The sequence below is a fragment of the Anopheles stephensi genome, chromosome 3, assembly GCF_013141755.1.
Source record: "Anopheles stephensi strain Indian chromosome 3, UCI_ANSTEP_V1.0, whole genome shotgun sequence".
Taxonomy (NCBI): Eukaryota; Metazoa; Arthropoda; class Insecta; order Diptera; family Culicidae; genus Anopheles; species Anopheles stephensi.
Window position 1 is genome coordinate 18851272 of NC_050203.1, and position 16353 is coordinate 18867624.

Genomic DNA, 16353 nt, shown 5'->3' on the forward strand with positions numbered 1-16353 from the left:
TATATTACTACTGGGACTATAACTCCAGTCTCAGTTTCGACCGTTGCGGCAGGTGTTTTGAGATGACGAGGTCAGCAATGGCAGGACCTATACCTATCGAAGTCTTGAGGTTTAGTACAGCTTCAGGACAAATCAAGTCAAGGAAGTAAGCGAAGAGAGGACAACACTTCTAGATGTTTTTGTTTCAAATATATTCCTCAGCTTCGACCGTCACGACAGGTGTTTTGAGAATATCTCTCGAAGTTTTCAGGTCCAAATGTCAGCTCCGACTGTCGTGACAAGTGTTTTGAGAGGCAATATAATGTATTATGCCTACTTCATCACCAGTTACTACTTATAGGTTTCTATGATATAAAATGTTCTGGACAGAATGAGTTTTAATATCATCATGCATTTATCATAAATGCTACCAACAGCGCGATTGCTATTTTCCATTACCGCCTGGGGCCGCTACGTAAATGCCATTGTTAATCAATCATTTATAAACCTGATATAAGAAGGTCATCGTATGTGGAAACATTGATTAACACATCGATGTTTCGCATTACGTTGTTTACCTTTCTGACACTCGCCATTTGACCTCCCAGGACACACCTCCACCAAACTATTTCCCTCAACAAACGGCAACACAGGTTCTGCGTTTCGAAATACGCTGCATTTTTAATTAACGCCTTGCCAACCAACGCCCAACCATCGTCACACGAGTTTCATATTTGTTAACATCGCTCACTCCCTCTCTCTCTCTCTATTTTCGCAGGTTCAATACCTACCGCGCCGGAAAACATTACCGTCACCTTCCTAACGCCAACGTCGGTCCGAGTCTCATGGCAAACCTCGATGGATCCGCACACGATGCCAGTGGACAAATACGATGTCACGTACAAGCCGACCGACGCCAGGTAATCAGCAGATGAGTTGTCGCGTGTTGTTGCTGTTGATGTGTGTGTTTTCTGGTGGTAGACTGTTAGACTGGTTCGTTTGTTGAATCCTGTCCGCTTGTATCAATGCGTGAGACAGCTCATTCCTTCCGTTGCTTGTACGAGACCGATGCATGTACTCTGCCCGAAACACTTTTGTGTGGGATGCCACATTTCTCGTGCAATAGTGTCGCGCGCGTTGAGTTGAAACCTTTTGCGAAGCTTTTCCGGAAAATTACCTTTTTGCTGGTGCGATTGCATACAATGTCTCGTACGGGTTTTGCGTTGAATTTTTGTGTTATTTTCGCGTTCATGGCTTGTAAAATTTGCTTTGCTGTAGTTTGTTGTGTATGTGTGTTGATTGATCCATTCGCGCAACCAATCGATCATAAATAAGTTGTGGTACCTTGAATGTGTGTGCTTTTGTGACATTATCGCGCTCAAAATTCATCAATCAGGCTTGCACGGAACGATTTTATTTTAAATTAAATTTGGCATTCGGGATGGAGCAGCTGAGGGTTAAAGAGGAAAAAAAATCAAATTCATCACAAAAATTCACATTCGAGGTTAATTCTACAATCAGTTTGATCCCAAAATTTTCTCAGTAAAATCCTTTGTAATTTAAATTTTAGTATTAATCAACATTGCTTGCAGGAATAACAGAAGTCCTTGGTGGGGTTTCAAGAATTTATTTCAAACTGTTGTTCATTTCAATTTTGAATCGGTTACTACTCCTATCTCCTATCTAAAGCATTTAAAACAATTTTATCATTTATCTTTTATTTACTCTTTCCAACCGGTGTGTTTTTGTTTTGGACAGGTTGTTTTTACAATTTTCTTTCCTTTAAAGCGAATGATTAAACCTCAACTCAACACCGTTCCCTGCGTACAATCTTCATCTCCATCGCTCCGAGGTTCGCGTGCCTTTGATGTTTCTGACGGTTGGCAAACTCAAAAACAGTCAACAGCCTTTTTTTACTGCTTCTTCGGGAGCTTCCGATGCGTTGCTAAAGGTCTCCCCTTAGCCTTTCTGCTTTTCGCGCAAATCCTGAACGCCGGCCAGAACGGGCACAACCTTCTCCACCGCGTGGAACACATTTTTGCCGATCTTTTCCTACAAACGAGAGTAACGAGTTTACTATCTCTGGGCTTGGAGCGGGTGCAAAAAAACAAAAAACAACTCTGTTCCAATGACAAGTGTTGCCCGGCTGCCCGATTGGACCACCACTGTTGCTTACCAATTTTTTGCCAAACTTCTTCAAATGTCCGGCCTCGGTTTGTCCACCGAACAGCAGCAGCGTACCCAGCAGCAGGACGATAAACAACTTTGATAGATTCATTTTCAGGCTAGTTCAAACGATATTGGGTTGTTTTCGCGTCTATTGGTAAGGGTTCTTGGCAAGCAAAGCCGAGCGATGTCAATCGTTCCCTCGAGATGAAATCACTGTTTTGCGTCCGTTGCGACTGATGTCGTTTCGCTGGAACCGGGTGCCGTTATATACCCGTTGCGATGGTAGTGGGTAGCCTGCTTTCTCTGTATGAACTGTGTCACTTCATTTTGCCGGATGTCCGGCGGACCATCTGGCATTGAGACACGATGAGCTTAACCGATAACCGTTCCGGTGAAATGGTTCACGCGACGCACTACACTTACCGGTATTGCAGTCGATGGACCGAGCAATAAGATCATGGTACGATAAGCGTACGCGTAAGAGACGGTGCAGGAGCGTCTAATCGATTTATGATACTCGGTACGGAGGGGTTTTTTGTTGTTCCATTGCGTCTGTGATTGCGATGGTCTGGCTTATCGTAGGTTGATTGTGTTGCTTTTGGTGTAGCTCTTTATCGATGTGGTCTAGTCGATTTGTTGAAGAAAGAACAATTAAAATCTGAGCTCAGCGGTTGATTGATACCTATGTAAGAAGTCATGAATGCTAGAGAGTGTTTATCTTGCTATGAATAATATGCCGTATATGCTGTAAGGTTATAAGACTGTAATTAGGGCCTAGAAGCTCTCTCTCTCTTCTAGGCCTAACGACCCCTTAAGGTCATACCTGCCATTTCTGGCTTCCTAGAATAAAATAAAGAATCAAATAAAGAATCAAATAAAGAATCAAATAAAGAATCAAATTTTAGGGAAGTTTATTCAGTTAAATTCCGATCGATCGTTTTGATATAAATAAACACAACCAACCCGAATGCGTTCGTGTGAGTTAAACATGCGATTAAATCGACACAATTTTCAACCAAATTTCACCACCTCACCCTCCAGAATTAGGCAGGGTATGACGTGCTTAAGCAAGTGTAAGGTTCGCAAATGACGACTCGTGCAAACATCAGACGCAGCTCATCAAAAGGTTTCATCCATCCTTTCCCACGTATGTTGTTTACAACCGACCGTGACCGTTGGTTTGTTTGTGGCTGTCAATGTTCCATCATCCGACATCCGATCCGTTACATATTGCGGCGGGATGTACACATGTACGTCGTTTGCTGTTTGCTGTGCGCTACTGTCATGGGTAAAATTATGCTGCTACATAAATTATGTATGTTTCGTACTGCCAAATCGCGTACCGTGCTTTATGGTTGAGGGACAGCACTGAAGGCGATGAACTCTCAGAGAAGATATAAAATAAAGGCAGAAAAGTGATACATGCCGAAAAAAAAATTGATAAAAATTATTCTTTTAAGATTTAAATCATTCGCTGTATTCCTTTTGGAGTCTTCAGAGTAGTAGATAATGAAGCATAGCATTTCAGACAAATCTATAACACTCTATACACTTATAATCAAAATATCGCTTGTGTCGAAGATTGCCTACCTGTAGGCGCTAATAGTTCGATCCTTTCCAACGTAAATTATATTTACTTTTAGCAAAAAGTGTTTTTTTTTTGTTGCGAAATTTCTAGTGGCACACTGATGCAAAACTGACGCCCCAAAATAAAAGCAAAATTCCGCCTTTATTTTCACCTCTTTCAATTTGTTAATCGCCGCTGTGCAACCATCCGCGAACCTAATTCACTACGCTCATAAATGCTAATTATTATTGCTCAGCGCAGCACCGAATGACCGACCCGGGGCAGCACCGGCCAAAGAAGAAATGCTACATTGAAATAGCTTACAAAAAGCCAATGTAACGATAAAAGACGACCATCACCAGTGATAACGATTTTTTTATTCAAATCAACAGCAGAGTGCACGAGCTCTTTCAGCACTTCCATCGAGCCACCCTTTTTTTCCCCGGACTCACTTTTCCTTTCCATTTCGGTTAAATGTTTATCCGAGAGCATCGGTAAGGTCAGCTAGGGTTGTAACTCTGTTGCCGTCCGTAGGGTGAAAAGTGTCCTTAATTATAAAATCTCATTTCCATAGTTTTTCTGCATCGTTCTGCACTAGCGTTGACCTAGTTGCCGCGAGGGAGGGGGCTAATTTTTTTCTCTTCCATCACTCCTGTTGGTTGCATTATCTTGGTAGTGTTTAACGCTTTGTTCAAGAGCATTCTTTTAAGCGCATTGCTTCACTGTTCGTTTTTTCCCCACGTTTTTGTTTTTACCGAGAGTTGACGTTGGGCGGCTGTAAGCCCATCAGACGTTAATCTTCTTTGATACCGGCTTCTCCGTTTTCGTGTGCAGTTTTTGCACCGCATTTTCAAGGTTGAGGTTTTTAATGTGTTCTATTTCTTCTTTGCGTGCGGAAAAGCTGCAAAGTAAGGGATACATAAAAATAATATCCAGGGTATAGCCGCATTTGCATATTTTGCTTACACTTTTCCCTAAATTTACGGAGCCGTACACCTAGCGTACAATCGATCGAGCATTGGTGCTTGCGTACGCTTACAGGGCGAATCAATTGGGATGAATTTTACATCGTGAAACAAATCGTTCGTACGCTCGCTTTCCACCCTTTCTTTTGGTGAGCGTAAAATGCGTAGTGAACGAGTTTCGTTTGTAAGTCGGTTCGTTCAAAACATTTTTACACTAACGTTTACGAGAGCTACGTCAACTGAAAACTGGAGCAATACAGCTCCCAGGACGGTTGTAAATATTTAACATATGCTACCCCTTTTGAAAGTGTGGGCAGAACCACCATAAGGGGTTCTGATAATTTTAAGCTATAAAAGTAAGGTTTGGAAAGCCTCTCAAATGATCATGCACACTACCTAATGATGATCTGGTTAAGAGTTTGTAAAAATCAAAAGGAAAGTCAACTAGTCCTAAAATTATTTTCAATTGTGAAATATGTATTCAATTGTATCTCATAAAAATTGCATAATCCTCATACAATAAGATGAATATTTCAAATCAGTGGTGCTGCCCGACATTTCCCGATCTTCTGAAAATTCTGTCAACTGACTGAGGAACACAGTTCATACGGTGACACATTAATAGTTTACAACCATTATGCAAATAGACATCAGGCAGCACACATTGCATTACCACCCCGTGTACCAGGGGGCTCGCACGTCGGCAGGGTGCCAGAAAGGCGGAACTTTGACCAGAAACATGACCCTAATTGTACTTTGTAAAACAGGTTGATTTGTGAACAGATGGTAGTACACGCTCGTATGGGATTGAGTGGTAAACGGTGGTGTTCAACCGGCAGGGCGAGCAAATAGTGTCATTAAAAATCAATTAACATCCTGATTAAGTTTTCACATTTTCTCCGGTTCGTGGAAGGGCCAGCAGTGATGCAAACTTTGGAATCTAGTTCTTCGTTCTAGCATGAGAAGGAGAGAGAGAGAACGAGAGAAGCCTAACTTTTGAGGAGAGCAATGAACTAAGCCAAATGGTACCGGCTGCCAGCCTGGTGTTGTTGTTCGTGCAGAGTACACAGAGTGGTGCTCGACGGTTTGTAACATATGTGGCAGCCCAGGCAAAGACATGCAAAAGCGCAAATATTGAACTAACGTTTGCCGGACATTTGAATTATTAAAACAGCTGTGGACGGTCTGTGGATAGAAACAGAAGTGGTTGTACCTTATGAAAGTCATGTTTTGCTTAACAGCAATTTTTGTATAAAGTTTATGTACTGAAAATCAATAATTGTATAGTATTTATTTATTTATTTATATTTTTAGGATTACGGCTTGACGCCGTATTGTCAACACCGCATGTGTTGACTTTTACAAATTCACAAAAATTAACAAAAATTAACAAGGCATTTCCTCCCTGTTATTTGCCTTATCCCGGGCATGCTCGGTTGTGAGTGTGAGGTGGTTGCGGGGTGTGTATCCAGGTTGTTGGTGTATATGATAGGGATGTTTGTTATCGGGATCCGGTTCTATTGCTTTTCCTATGGATGTGATGGCTGGATTTGGGGTTCTGGTGTCGGCGGATCGGAATTTGGACATCGTAATCATTGCAATAATATAATAATATAATTGTACAGTAATGTTTTTTGTTTCGATTTTTTAACATTACATATTTTTTACATTAAAAAAAATTAAATGAGCAGTTGAAACTCAAAGCAGGGTAACAAAGAGACTTATGTCTGTAGTAGATTTTCCTTCTGGATCTGGAAGTATCGATTTTCCCAAAATGTTTTCCTTGCCTGGAATAGGAAGCTATTTATATGATGTTTGATTGGCTCAAATGTTACGTCAAATTTGCATAGCCAGAGGCCAGAGCGTCAATTTTCAATAAAAACCAGAATCTGATAAGAATTTTAAGACGTTCGAGGATAGGGTATAACATTCCAGTAATAGCTTTGCAATGATTTTTTTCAGCTTGCCAGATCGTTTTAAAAATTTTCATCACATCGGCGTCCAGAATTCTATCCCAGCTGTGATGCCATTTTTGAAGGGCAATTTTTCTAAACCTTAGCATTGACAAAATAAATTTTATAAATGATGTACTTTCATAGGCTACTTCATAGTACTTTCATAGGGGCGGTCCGGTGGCCACGGCGATAACGGCGCCGGTCTTCACACGGCAGGACCGAGAAGGGGGGACCTTCCCATCCGGACCGCCTCCCCGTACGCAGGGCTACTTTGCTATGGATGTAAACCAAGTCCTTTAAAGCCAGAAATGGAAGACCGAGACCTCTCGAGGTTGTAGTGCCAAGGAAGAAGAAGAAGAAGGACTTTCATAGGACACAGTTTAATGCGCTCTGAGTAAGCGGAGAACTTCAAGAGTTCAACAATAGTGAAAGGTACGAAAGAATACTTGGTTAAGTTATGACCTATGTTTTTCAAATAATGAGGAATGAACAATCTATCCTAATAGCATTTTGTCTCAATTCAGTCCTTGAGTAGCTTCTTCAATTTCAATCTTCAAACATAACGTCAAAGAGCCTGTTTATGCAGTGTAGTAAAGCCTTCTGCATTCTTGAAGAAAGGTTTACCACCATGAGACACCTCATTCTATCCATTATTATTATTTATTTATTTATTCATCAAATTTTAAAATTCGAAGCGTGTGTCTTAGGTACAATGTATCTCATCTTTCAATAACATTCATAAAAACTCTCTTAGCAAAAAAGCAGCAAAATAGCAAAAAAACCGCTTTTCGATTGAAAATACCTTTTTCCCCACCGACTGCCACACCCTGATTCAATCAGTTCAACCCTAACAAAACATCCTGATCACCACAGCTTGTTGGTCAGACCATGATCGCTGCATATTCGCACGGTTGCAAAAATCTAATAATCATAAATTGACAGCAAAAAATTCCGTCCAGTTTCATTGCACCGTACAGAGGGAATGTGCTTTGCCATCGTACATCCGAACTGCATTTGCTGCCAAAATGGCACGTTCCCCTGGTGTGGTGATTGGTTCATGTGTGAGCCACGGTTCAAAACGTGTACGTGTTTGCTGTGAACAGGTTTCATCGCCATGTTTTTTGCTGCTAAAATCTCTTCTTCCCACAAACAACTCGATGCAATTGCCCACTGCAGCAGGGACACATCGCATTGATGGTAATTGAATTTCGTTTGAACCGTTGGGAGCGACAATTGCCAGAAGAGACGGTCCCGAATGCACACAGGTGCATCAGCACGATACGCAGTTGGTGCAAAGGGGCATGCCATTTTTTATGCTCTAGTCGAAAGCAAGATGCATCGATCGATTGGGTAAATAGAGGAATGTTTCGGTTGTGGTAAACATGGAATATGGTTGGAAGCAATGTTTGTTTGAGAGATTTTTTCCCTGAGTAAAAAGCGGGAAGCTGTGATGATTGATCTGGGGGGGAAGACATTTTCGTTTGATGTGTTGAGTGGAAGTCGGGGGGAAAAAACTATTCAGAATAGTTACATGCTAGGATGAATTTGGCATGTTGACTTTCATCGCGTCACTGATCAAATAAATGTTCTAGAAATTCTTGGAAAAGTTTAACCCCAAAATTTTCAATCAAGCAATGAAAAATGTAAGCACAACATTACACTCCTCAAATTAGATCAAACCTAATTTCAAAGGAAACTCATTTCTGAACCCATCATCCTCGAGGACAATATCCTTCCCCGAATGTATGAGACGCACTCAGAGCATCCAGATACCAAACATCAAACTTGTTTCAAACACCATCGGACGCCAATGTCCGACAACCGCGTACGAAGCACATTCCGCACAAAACCATTTGCGCTTTTGCAATTGCAGCCAGTGAAACTATTTTCCATCCCGATTTTCTATTCAAAAGGCGTAGTCTGTGCGTTTTGATTCGGTTCCTTCTCTCACGCGCGCGCCAAGATGGCTGCCGTAGCGAAGAAGCTGAGCATCCCGGTCGTACCAGCATTCCAAGAATTGCTTGTAACATGCTAATGAAAATTCCGCGAACCGTTGTACGGCTTCACCCTACGCATCTTCCACCCACCGGCAGCTCATTTCAGGTAATCAACGACATTCGAGTGTTCTGAATCGTTTCGGAAAATTGCTCCGGCTGCGGTGCTGTGGAGGCTTGAGGGGAGGGACGTGGAAAGGATTGTTGCCACTGATCCGACGGGACGGACTGTGGGGGTTGAAATTAAATTACGGTTATTTGTGTGCTGTGCTTCTTGGCATGGATGATTTCATCATTGGGCTCGCTGTGTATGTGTGTGTGAGTGAGCATTGTTTGGTGGTGATGCGCTGATGCGAATCAACGGGAAAGCAATGGAGCAAAGGTGCGTTGTGCTGTGCGTTGATTTTGTTGGTTGTGGGCTTTCTGGGTTAAAATAGGTAGTGGCTGTACGGAACACATACGAATGGGATGTAAATAAATACAGTACGTAGCATTGGAACGTACGTTCCAGATCGAGCAGTGTTCTTAGGGCTCAAAGGCTTGCTCTTGAGAGTCAAGCTTTTTATGTTCTTTTTATGCGCCATCACTGCAAGGAACTTCATTCGATAAAGCTTTTTCGTGAGTCTTTTCTAGTCATTCTTCCTAAGTAAAAAATTAAAGAATCAAATTTTTACAAGGCTGTTAAAACGTCTTAAAATTGACTCAGCTTTCCCTTCTTTGCATGATTTATTACAAATCAAGGGAGATATAACTGGTTAAATCAATTAAAAGTTAAATCAATTAAATTCCTTCTACAATTGAAAACGATCGTTAGAATGTGTATCATTTTGAATGATGTGAGTTAGTGAGCGGTGCGGTGATCCATTGATCTATATGACATGTTCTGGTTCGAACATCCGGCTTCGAAGACTCCGGATCGCTGGTAAATTTAAATCGTTGATGTCAGAAATTGCGGACCAACATCCTCTTAATTTTCCTAGTGGATACAACGGTCAAAAGTCTTTGCGGTACGAAATCGTTGATTTTCGAGGTTTGTTTTTTTTTCAAACTTTCTATCACTTTCATCGTTTTCCAATTTTGCTTTCCACAAGTCCACACGCCCAGGAAACCTATCAAATCACGAGTAATCATACCAATTAACTTCTCCAGCTATAGTGCTTCCTGAACTATTTCCTGCTTTTCTCACTCTACATGGCTCTGACCTCAGTTTTTCGCTTGCTCTGGTGAAGAAACTTTCTCTTTCTTGTTGTGCAGCGCCCACAATGTCCGCACCATCTTGTCAATCTATCTTGTCCACTGTCAATATATACACTCGCCACAAAATGGACCGGCGTTCGTTCGTTACGCTACCCATCGCAAACGCACACAAAATCTACATCTTCGTTATGCTAATGAAGCTACTAGCTCATTCGAAATGGCCCGTGGCGGCCGCTTTTGTCGTCCGTCTTCGGCTGGAGGCAGGTCTTCAGCAAAAAGCCTTCACCGGATGGATCGCTTGGTTCGTCCGTGCCGGGTGGGCGTAATGTGCTGCTGCACAGGGAAGGATTTGTTTTATGGTACCGGACGCCGTCTCCAAACAATCTCACTTTCAACCATGGTTTGATTAAGTGGGACCATTTTCGCGCCGACGAGTGCTTTACTAACACCGGTTACCTTCAAACAAAGAGCTATTTTAACATGGACCGTAGGTGGAATATGTTTGCTGATGTGTTGAAGATACTAGTATCGGGTGGCCATTTTGATGTTTGCTTCTTGGAATCCTTTTCAAGGTCAGCATCAAATGACGGGTAGTAAAGAGATAAGTCATATTGTGGATCAGGAATTTGCGTATCACTAACAAAAAATCCCCAATTGTGTCTACAACTTTCCATTTTCGACACAAAGCTTCGGAACAGTCACAGAAAGTATAATTTAAGTTAATTCGTCGCCAAATATTGCTCCGGTCTGGTAGAAAGTTTCGGATTCATTCCACCATTAATCTCAATTATGTCGTGCACAGGCGAAAAACAAACTCCCAAGAAGAAAAGTGTATCCGGCGCGTGCCTTTATTTATTGATCAACGATACGGCCCGCGTAGACGACGCGAACACTTCACTGAATTACGTGTACGCCGGTAAGAACATGAAAGTCTTGTTCATATGTTGTTTCGCCCGGGTTTCGACTCGGTGGCCGGAGGAAAAGGTCAACGTTATGTAATGGAACGTACTGTTGCGGTATGCTAAATCGTAATACCCTTTGACGGGCAGCCGGAGTGTTTGTTACGGTCAATGGAAGGCTGACATAAACGGCCCAAGGTCACTTTCCTTCTGTGTAACGGCATTGTATCATCGCGAAAGAATATTGCACTAAAAGGGGAATTTATTATTTTTTCTAGCAAAAAAAAAATGTGCAAAAAAAGTTTGTGAGCTTTATTTTCATAAAGTGTCAATCATTTGGATATTCTGAAAAAGAGGAAAAAAACATCCTCCATAATATCCCGGCCGGCTCACTCAAACATCGCATCGATGCGTTATCATCCGTTGGCTTTAATCCTGCTTGTCAACTTTCGTAAGCATCGATAATGTTAGCGATAAATTTATTGCCTCATCCGACCTGCAGGCAATAAATAGGAAATCCTACATCATCCTCTGAATGGGGCACGGTGACATTGGGCAGGCTTGGTGGCATTTTTTTGTTATTGGCAGCTTTCTTTACTGCCAAAGCTTTAGCCCTGTTAGGGGCTTATAATAACGCAGAAGAAATCTGTTAAGGCGGGATCCTTTATGTCTATGGCACTATGGTCGCTAATCTATTCTAGAGCGAAAAAATGATGGACATGATGGTGACACAATGGCCATCATCATCTTGCCCTATTCTAGAACCATCTCTCAACAGAAGACGGGAGAAAATCGGTAGAACGATACTACGGACAACAGATTTTGTGGTTAAAAGGCAAGACATGCACATAACAATTTAGACCGTTTTCCAACCTAGGTCTTCTATCTGCGTGAGAGAAAGCTTTAACACAAAAGCTACATGTGCCACGAAAGAGACAAAAATACTCAAATCACATGATAATGGTAGCAACTCACTGCGCAATTTGAGTGTCTCGCCGGGGCGGAGTCGGAGTTTGAATTCGGCGAAAAATCATCCCCTCGAACGGTTAGAAAGCCAACATGTCAATGCATAATGATGTCCGGCCAGAAACACTGGGTGGCAAAAAAAAGCGAACGATACAAACCCAAACAACAAGGTCCTACTCGTGCAGCTGTATCTTACCGATTTTTATCTACTTTTGTTACACGCAGCGTTCTTTCTCGGCCTGGTTAAAGAATTTTGAAATTCTATACACTTTCGGTGCTGCAGATAGGCAATCGAAGAGGCAACAGCAGTGAATAAAAAAAGTTCTCAACCCCCGAATCCGATCGAGTGGAACACTTTTTCGGAATCCAATTAGCTCGAAAATTGACACCGACAGTCGAAGTGTGTAACCCTTCGCTCAAGTGGGATTCTTCGCGCTAGCGGTGAGCCTCTGAAGAGGAAACTTGAAAAAAAAAACAAGCTGGGTACCGCGAGCTATCGATTTTGTTGGCTGAAACGGAGTTGCGCTTAAATTTTCCATTCTACACGCTGAGGCGCTGGAGCCTTTTTGGTGAAGTGAAAGTTTTGATTGGATTAAATTTTTGTCGCCGTCGCACCGGAAACGCATCTAAACAGCGGGAACCGATTGAAGTGTGTAACGTAGTTAGAAAGTGAGCCCGCAGGTGGGAAGATAATTTTAGTGTCGTTTTTGAATGCGGGAGGGTGGGCAATTTGTAGACGGGATCGATTTTTAAGGATGCAGGGTAAAATACGAAAAAAATGGATGGCTGTTTAGTTTGAGTTGAGTGTCGTTGGCATCGTATGTACAGTTTTGGACGAAACTGTAAGACAATCCATTTCATGTGGCAAGTAAGTTTTAATTTAGGTGTTCCTAGTTACAAAACTGCCGTTAATAGTTTAATAGTTAACTGCCGTTGAAGTATAGTTTAATACCTAAGAAAATTAGAAAAACGAACCAACCCGTAAAGGATTTTTGGGTCTTTCACATGAGAGAGAGAGAAGACATCATGCATAAGAGGTGTGTTGTGTGAAGGACTTCAGAGTACTTCCGTAGTAAGCCAAGAAGCCGTGAAGCGTTCTAATGAAAAAAAAAAAAACTATGGGGCTGCAAAATCTAACCAACAGTGCGTTATTTAAATAGAACTAATTTTGCCTTTCTTCAGTAAATAATTTTGCTTTCCTTCCTTCCTTGGACACTGCAACCTCGAAAGGTCTCGGCCTTCCATTTCTGGCTTTTTGTGACTTGGTTTTAGCCGTAGCAAGATAGTCAGCCCTGTGCACAGGGAGGCTGACGGGATGGGATTTGAACCCCGGATCTGCTTTTTTATGCCATCCACTATCTGGAATTACCTTGTTTTTTTATAGACTTTATCTGAATCACTTAGGCGTACGATGCCAATTTATAGATCCAATTTATATAGAATACTGCTTTTTTTTTATAACATATTTATGATTTACTGTAGTTTTATCGCACAAATTTTTATTCTGCACAGTTTTGAGGGTCTCCTAAAATAATTTCTTACATGAGAACTAACGAAGAAAATAGACCAAGCTTTTATGCAAACTTTTGTGCCTTCTGATTAAGAAGTTAAAATGACTCATGGAAGTATGTAGAATGAGCGTTAGTAAAATTATTGAATGATGGTCTTATAAATTTGTCTGATTTTGTTTTTGTTTAATTATATGTGACACTTAACACATTAGTTGATTTAACTTCAAAAAGTATAAATTTAAAAGTCATTAAATTGAACTAAAAAAATACTCCTTCGTGTGTAGACCTGATTGATTAAGCAAGAACATTGACAACTTGCTATAATCTTCCCATCAAACCAGACAGACGATGACAGCACCGACAGTCATCTTCCACGCAGCTAGCAACAGTGCTAACAAGATCATGGAATCCTTTCACACTTCACCCCATGGTACCATGTAACCGAAAAGAGTGCAGTGCCCTCATAGCCCCAACGGCAATACTGCATGGCTTTTCCTTTTTCGGACAGAGATATTGTCCTGTACGCTGTGTGGTAAAATTTTGTCCACTCGCCCTTTCGCAAATTCTCTTCCGGGTTGCGGTGTGTTTATGTGCGATTTTCCCTTGGCCCACATTTGCCCAGACCATATGCCGTATCGATTCGGCTAAGAAAAGCTCGGCAAACATTCAACGTTCGAGAGCGGCCGGTGGCAGAAAAGACGCAGTAAAAGCAAAACCGCTCCCGCATGCCCACTCAGCCGATCGTTTCGAGAAGGAAACTTAATATGCTTACATAAAAACTGTTGCCATCATGGTTGGTGATGTTGTTCCCCTTCCCTTGGACCTCCCTTAGAGGTGGGCCATTACTTTGGTTTTCCTTTTCGGCCCATTAATGCTATGGACAAGGAAAAAGAAAGGAACACATAGTTGCAAACCAAAACATGAACGAGCGAGCAAGAGAACTTGGTTGGGGTGGGAAATGGTCGTGTCATTTCCATCGGTGTTTTTTGTGGTTTTGTGTCTAGTGTCTTCAGAAAGCTACGCTACCATTCGGTGTGTATTTCCCAGCGGGGTGTACCGCAGACAGACTACTGTTGTCAACCTTTCGTCAACCGTACCCCTCCGCGCTGGTTCCGAGTCCCAGCAAAGCGAGCCCAGTGTCCACCAAAACGGAAGTGACATGCAAACGCAATAATGACAGTAAAGTGACAGGACAAAGACAAAGAAGCTTATCAGCATGCTAACCACCACGTGGCCGACACGAGCCAAAAGTTGTTGCGTATGTTAAGTTTCTACACTTCCTCTGCGATTCTCAGCAGGGAATTTCTTTCTGCGTAGTACCGATTGTCGTTGCTTCAAACGCTTCCGAGCTTCCGGGTGCAGATCGGACAACGTCAAATCGTGTCCGGAAATGAGATCGCCGTACGGTCGAGTATTCGTTTTCACCATCACGTCGGCTCGTGTCATATCAAGCGTTTTTGATAGCACTCCCGCGGCCTTCATTCGCCTCAGCGCATGCAGCAAACGGGACAGTGGAGGGTGTAATTATAAGCGCAACGGATCATTTTACACGAGCCTGCGCTATCGATGATAGCAAGCTGCGTGGTAAAGCAAATGCTACGAACGCGCGGTAAAATCAGGGCTGGGTAGCCATTTGTCATTGATTGTTTAAGCGATCGAATTTCTTGCTCCGCAAGTCGATGCATATTAATGGTGGCGGGGTGTGGTGCAGAAGCATACCACATCACATTTTCCCCGAACTCGAAGTATCACTTTCCGTGGCAGAGCACTGCCGGTATGACAAATTGCAAACCATTTTACTTTGACGTTAATGTGCCACACGTGGATTATGGAAATGTATCGATGTATCGATTTGTGTCTGGAAGGCACACCGGCGTGTTAGGGGTTTTAAACAAATGTTTCACAATGGCCGGGGAAAAATGGGATGCGAGGGTTGTTGATATTGATATAGTGAGCCGTAGCGCTGTGGCATAAATGTCATGGTCATATTTAATGCACAAATATCAAAATAAGGGTAAGGCTTGTGGGGGTTTGTTTTCCAGGAGCTATTCTTGTGCTTATTTGGACGTTTTGATTAGTGTGAGGACAATGCTGGCTAAATATTGCTATTATTTATTCATGTTCGGGCTAATAACCTTATTTGTTATGACATGCACAAACTGATTAAGCTTTTGTCAGAAAAGTCAGAGCCACATTTGACACTTATGTGTCGCAAATAAGGCATGAAAACCCGAAACATAATTTTTCAACCGAATTTATCTTCCCAGTTTTAAGTGAAGTTCAGGGTAAAAAACTCTCTGTAGAATTTTTTTACCGGTAATCTGAATCTGGTTCATCGTAACATCACGAAATCATAGCTGAGAGCACTTACTGTATCAAACTATTTTTCTTAAACGAATGTCATTTAGTTGGAGGTTAGAGCGTCGGATTGAATTCTCTAACCAGTATCTTTTAGAACTAGTTTTGTGAGTACTTAAAAGAAATTCATAAGATAAATAGATAATCCATTTTTTTGGAACAGAACGGCACCCGTTTCTTTACGAAAAGGACCGGAATCAGATTAGCAGGTTCTTTAAACCTACTTACTCAGGAACTGAAAATTTAGACAGTGGAAGCGTCTTCCATCGAGTCGCTCAGTGTACTCTTCTCGTTCGCACAAACCATCATGGAATAAGGGCATTAGTTTCCTTTGAGTGGTTGTTTTAACCTTCCCATGGACACCAAAATGTAGGTGCAAAAAACCTATTCTGCGAGTTGATTGGAACCTAGGTTCGAGAGTTATATTGAAGGAACGGAACGAAACCTAGTAGGTTGCAGAACAAAATTTCCGTCACCCCTAAAAACAAAATGATGTTTACATTAAAATATGTCTCTTCAAGCTCCCCTTATTAATTTGTTGTTCTTTACGCTTGTGGAAATCTTCATCCCCATTCTGGACATAGTTTTTCTGTTGTGTCTTTTTCTACCCACTTTCATTCATTCCTGCCTCAACTGCTCAATATCTTTTTATTCACGCTTTCTACAACTTTATTGCCTAGCGCCACTGCAATCAACCACAGCACAGGTCGTTTACGTATCGACCGCATCTACCATTTTAATGTGTATGCACATCAATCGATCGATTCCCGCACAGGCAGTGAAATCAAAAATA

The 16353-nt window shown here is 41.9% G+C and overlaps 2 protein-coding genes across 11 annotated transcripts in view; one reads left to right on the forward strand and one right to left on the reverse strand.

Annotated features, from left to right (window-relative positions):
* Positions 1 to 16353, forward strand: part of LOC118509863 — a 109805-nt gene that overhangs the window by 46323 nt on the left and 47129 nt on the right. For all 10 annotated transcript variants that reach the window (XM_036051082.1, XM_036051073.1, XM_036051085.1 and 7 more), the window contains one exon: positions 758 to 899. In XM_036051082.1, coding sequence (XP_035906975.1) covers positions 758 to 899 — 142 coding nt within the window. The remainder of the gene's footprint in view (positions 1 to 757; positions 900 to 16353) is intronic.
* On the reverse strand, positions 1452 to 2534 carry LOC118509864 (cecropin-B1-like). The gene is made up of 2 exons (XM_036051086.1): positions 2156 to 2534; positions 1452 to 2031 (listed from the first exon to the last, which is right to left on the reverse strand). Exons 1-2 carry the CDS (start codon positions 2255 to 2257, stop codon positions 1939 to 1941), a joined length of 195 nt encoding a protein of 64 aa, XP_035906979.1. The 5' UTR covers positions 2258 to 2534; the 3' UTR covers positions 1452 to 1938.

What these genes read in the sequence shown, in the direction of transcription:
- LOC118509864 (XM_036051086.1), bottom strand. Translation starts at nt 2,257, where the DNA reads ATGAATCTATCAAAGTTGTTTATCGTCCTGCTGCTGGGTACGCTGCTG. An exon ending in AGAAGTTTGGCAAAAAATTG is followed by an intron (nt 2,032 to 2,155) that starts GTAAGCAACAGT and finishes TCTCGTTTGTAG; the next exon opens with GAAAAGATCGGCAAAAATGT.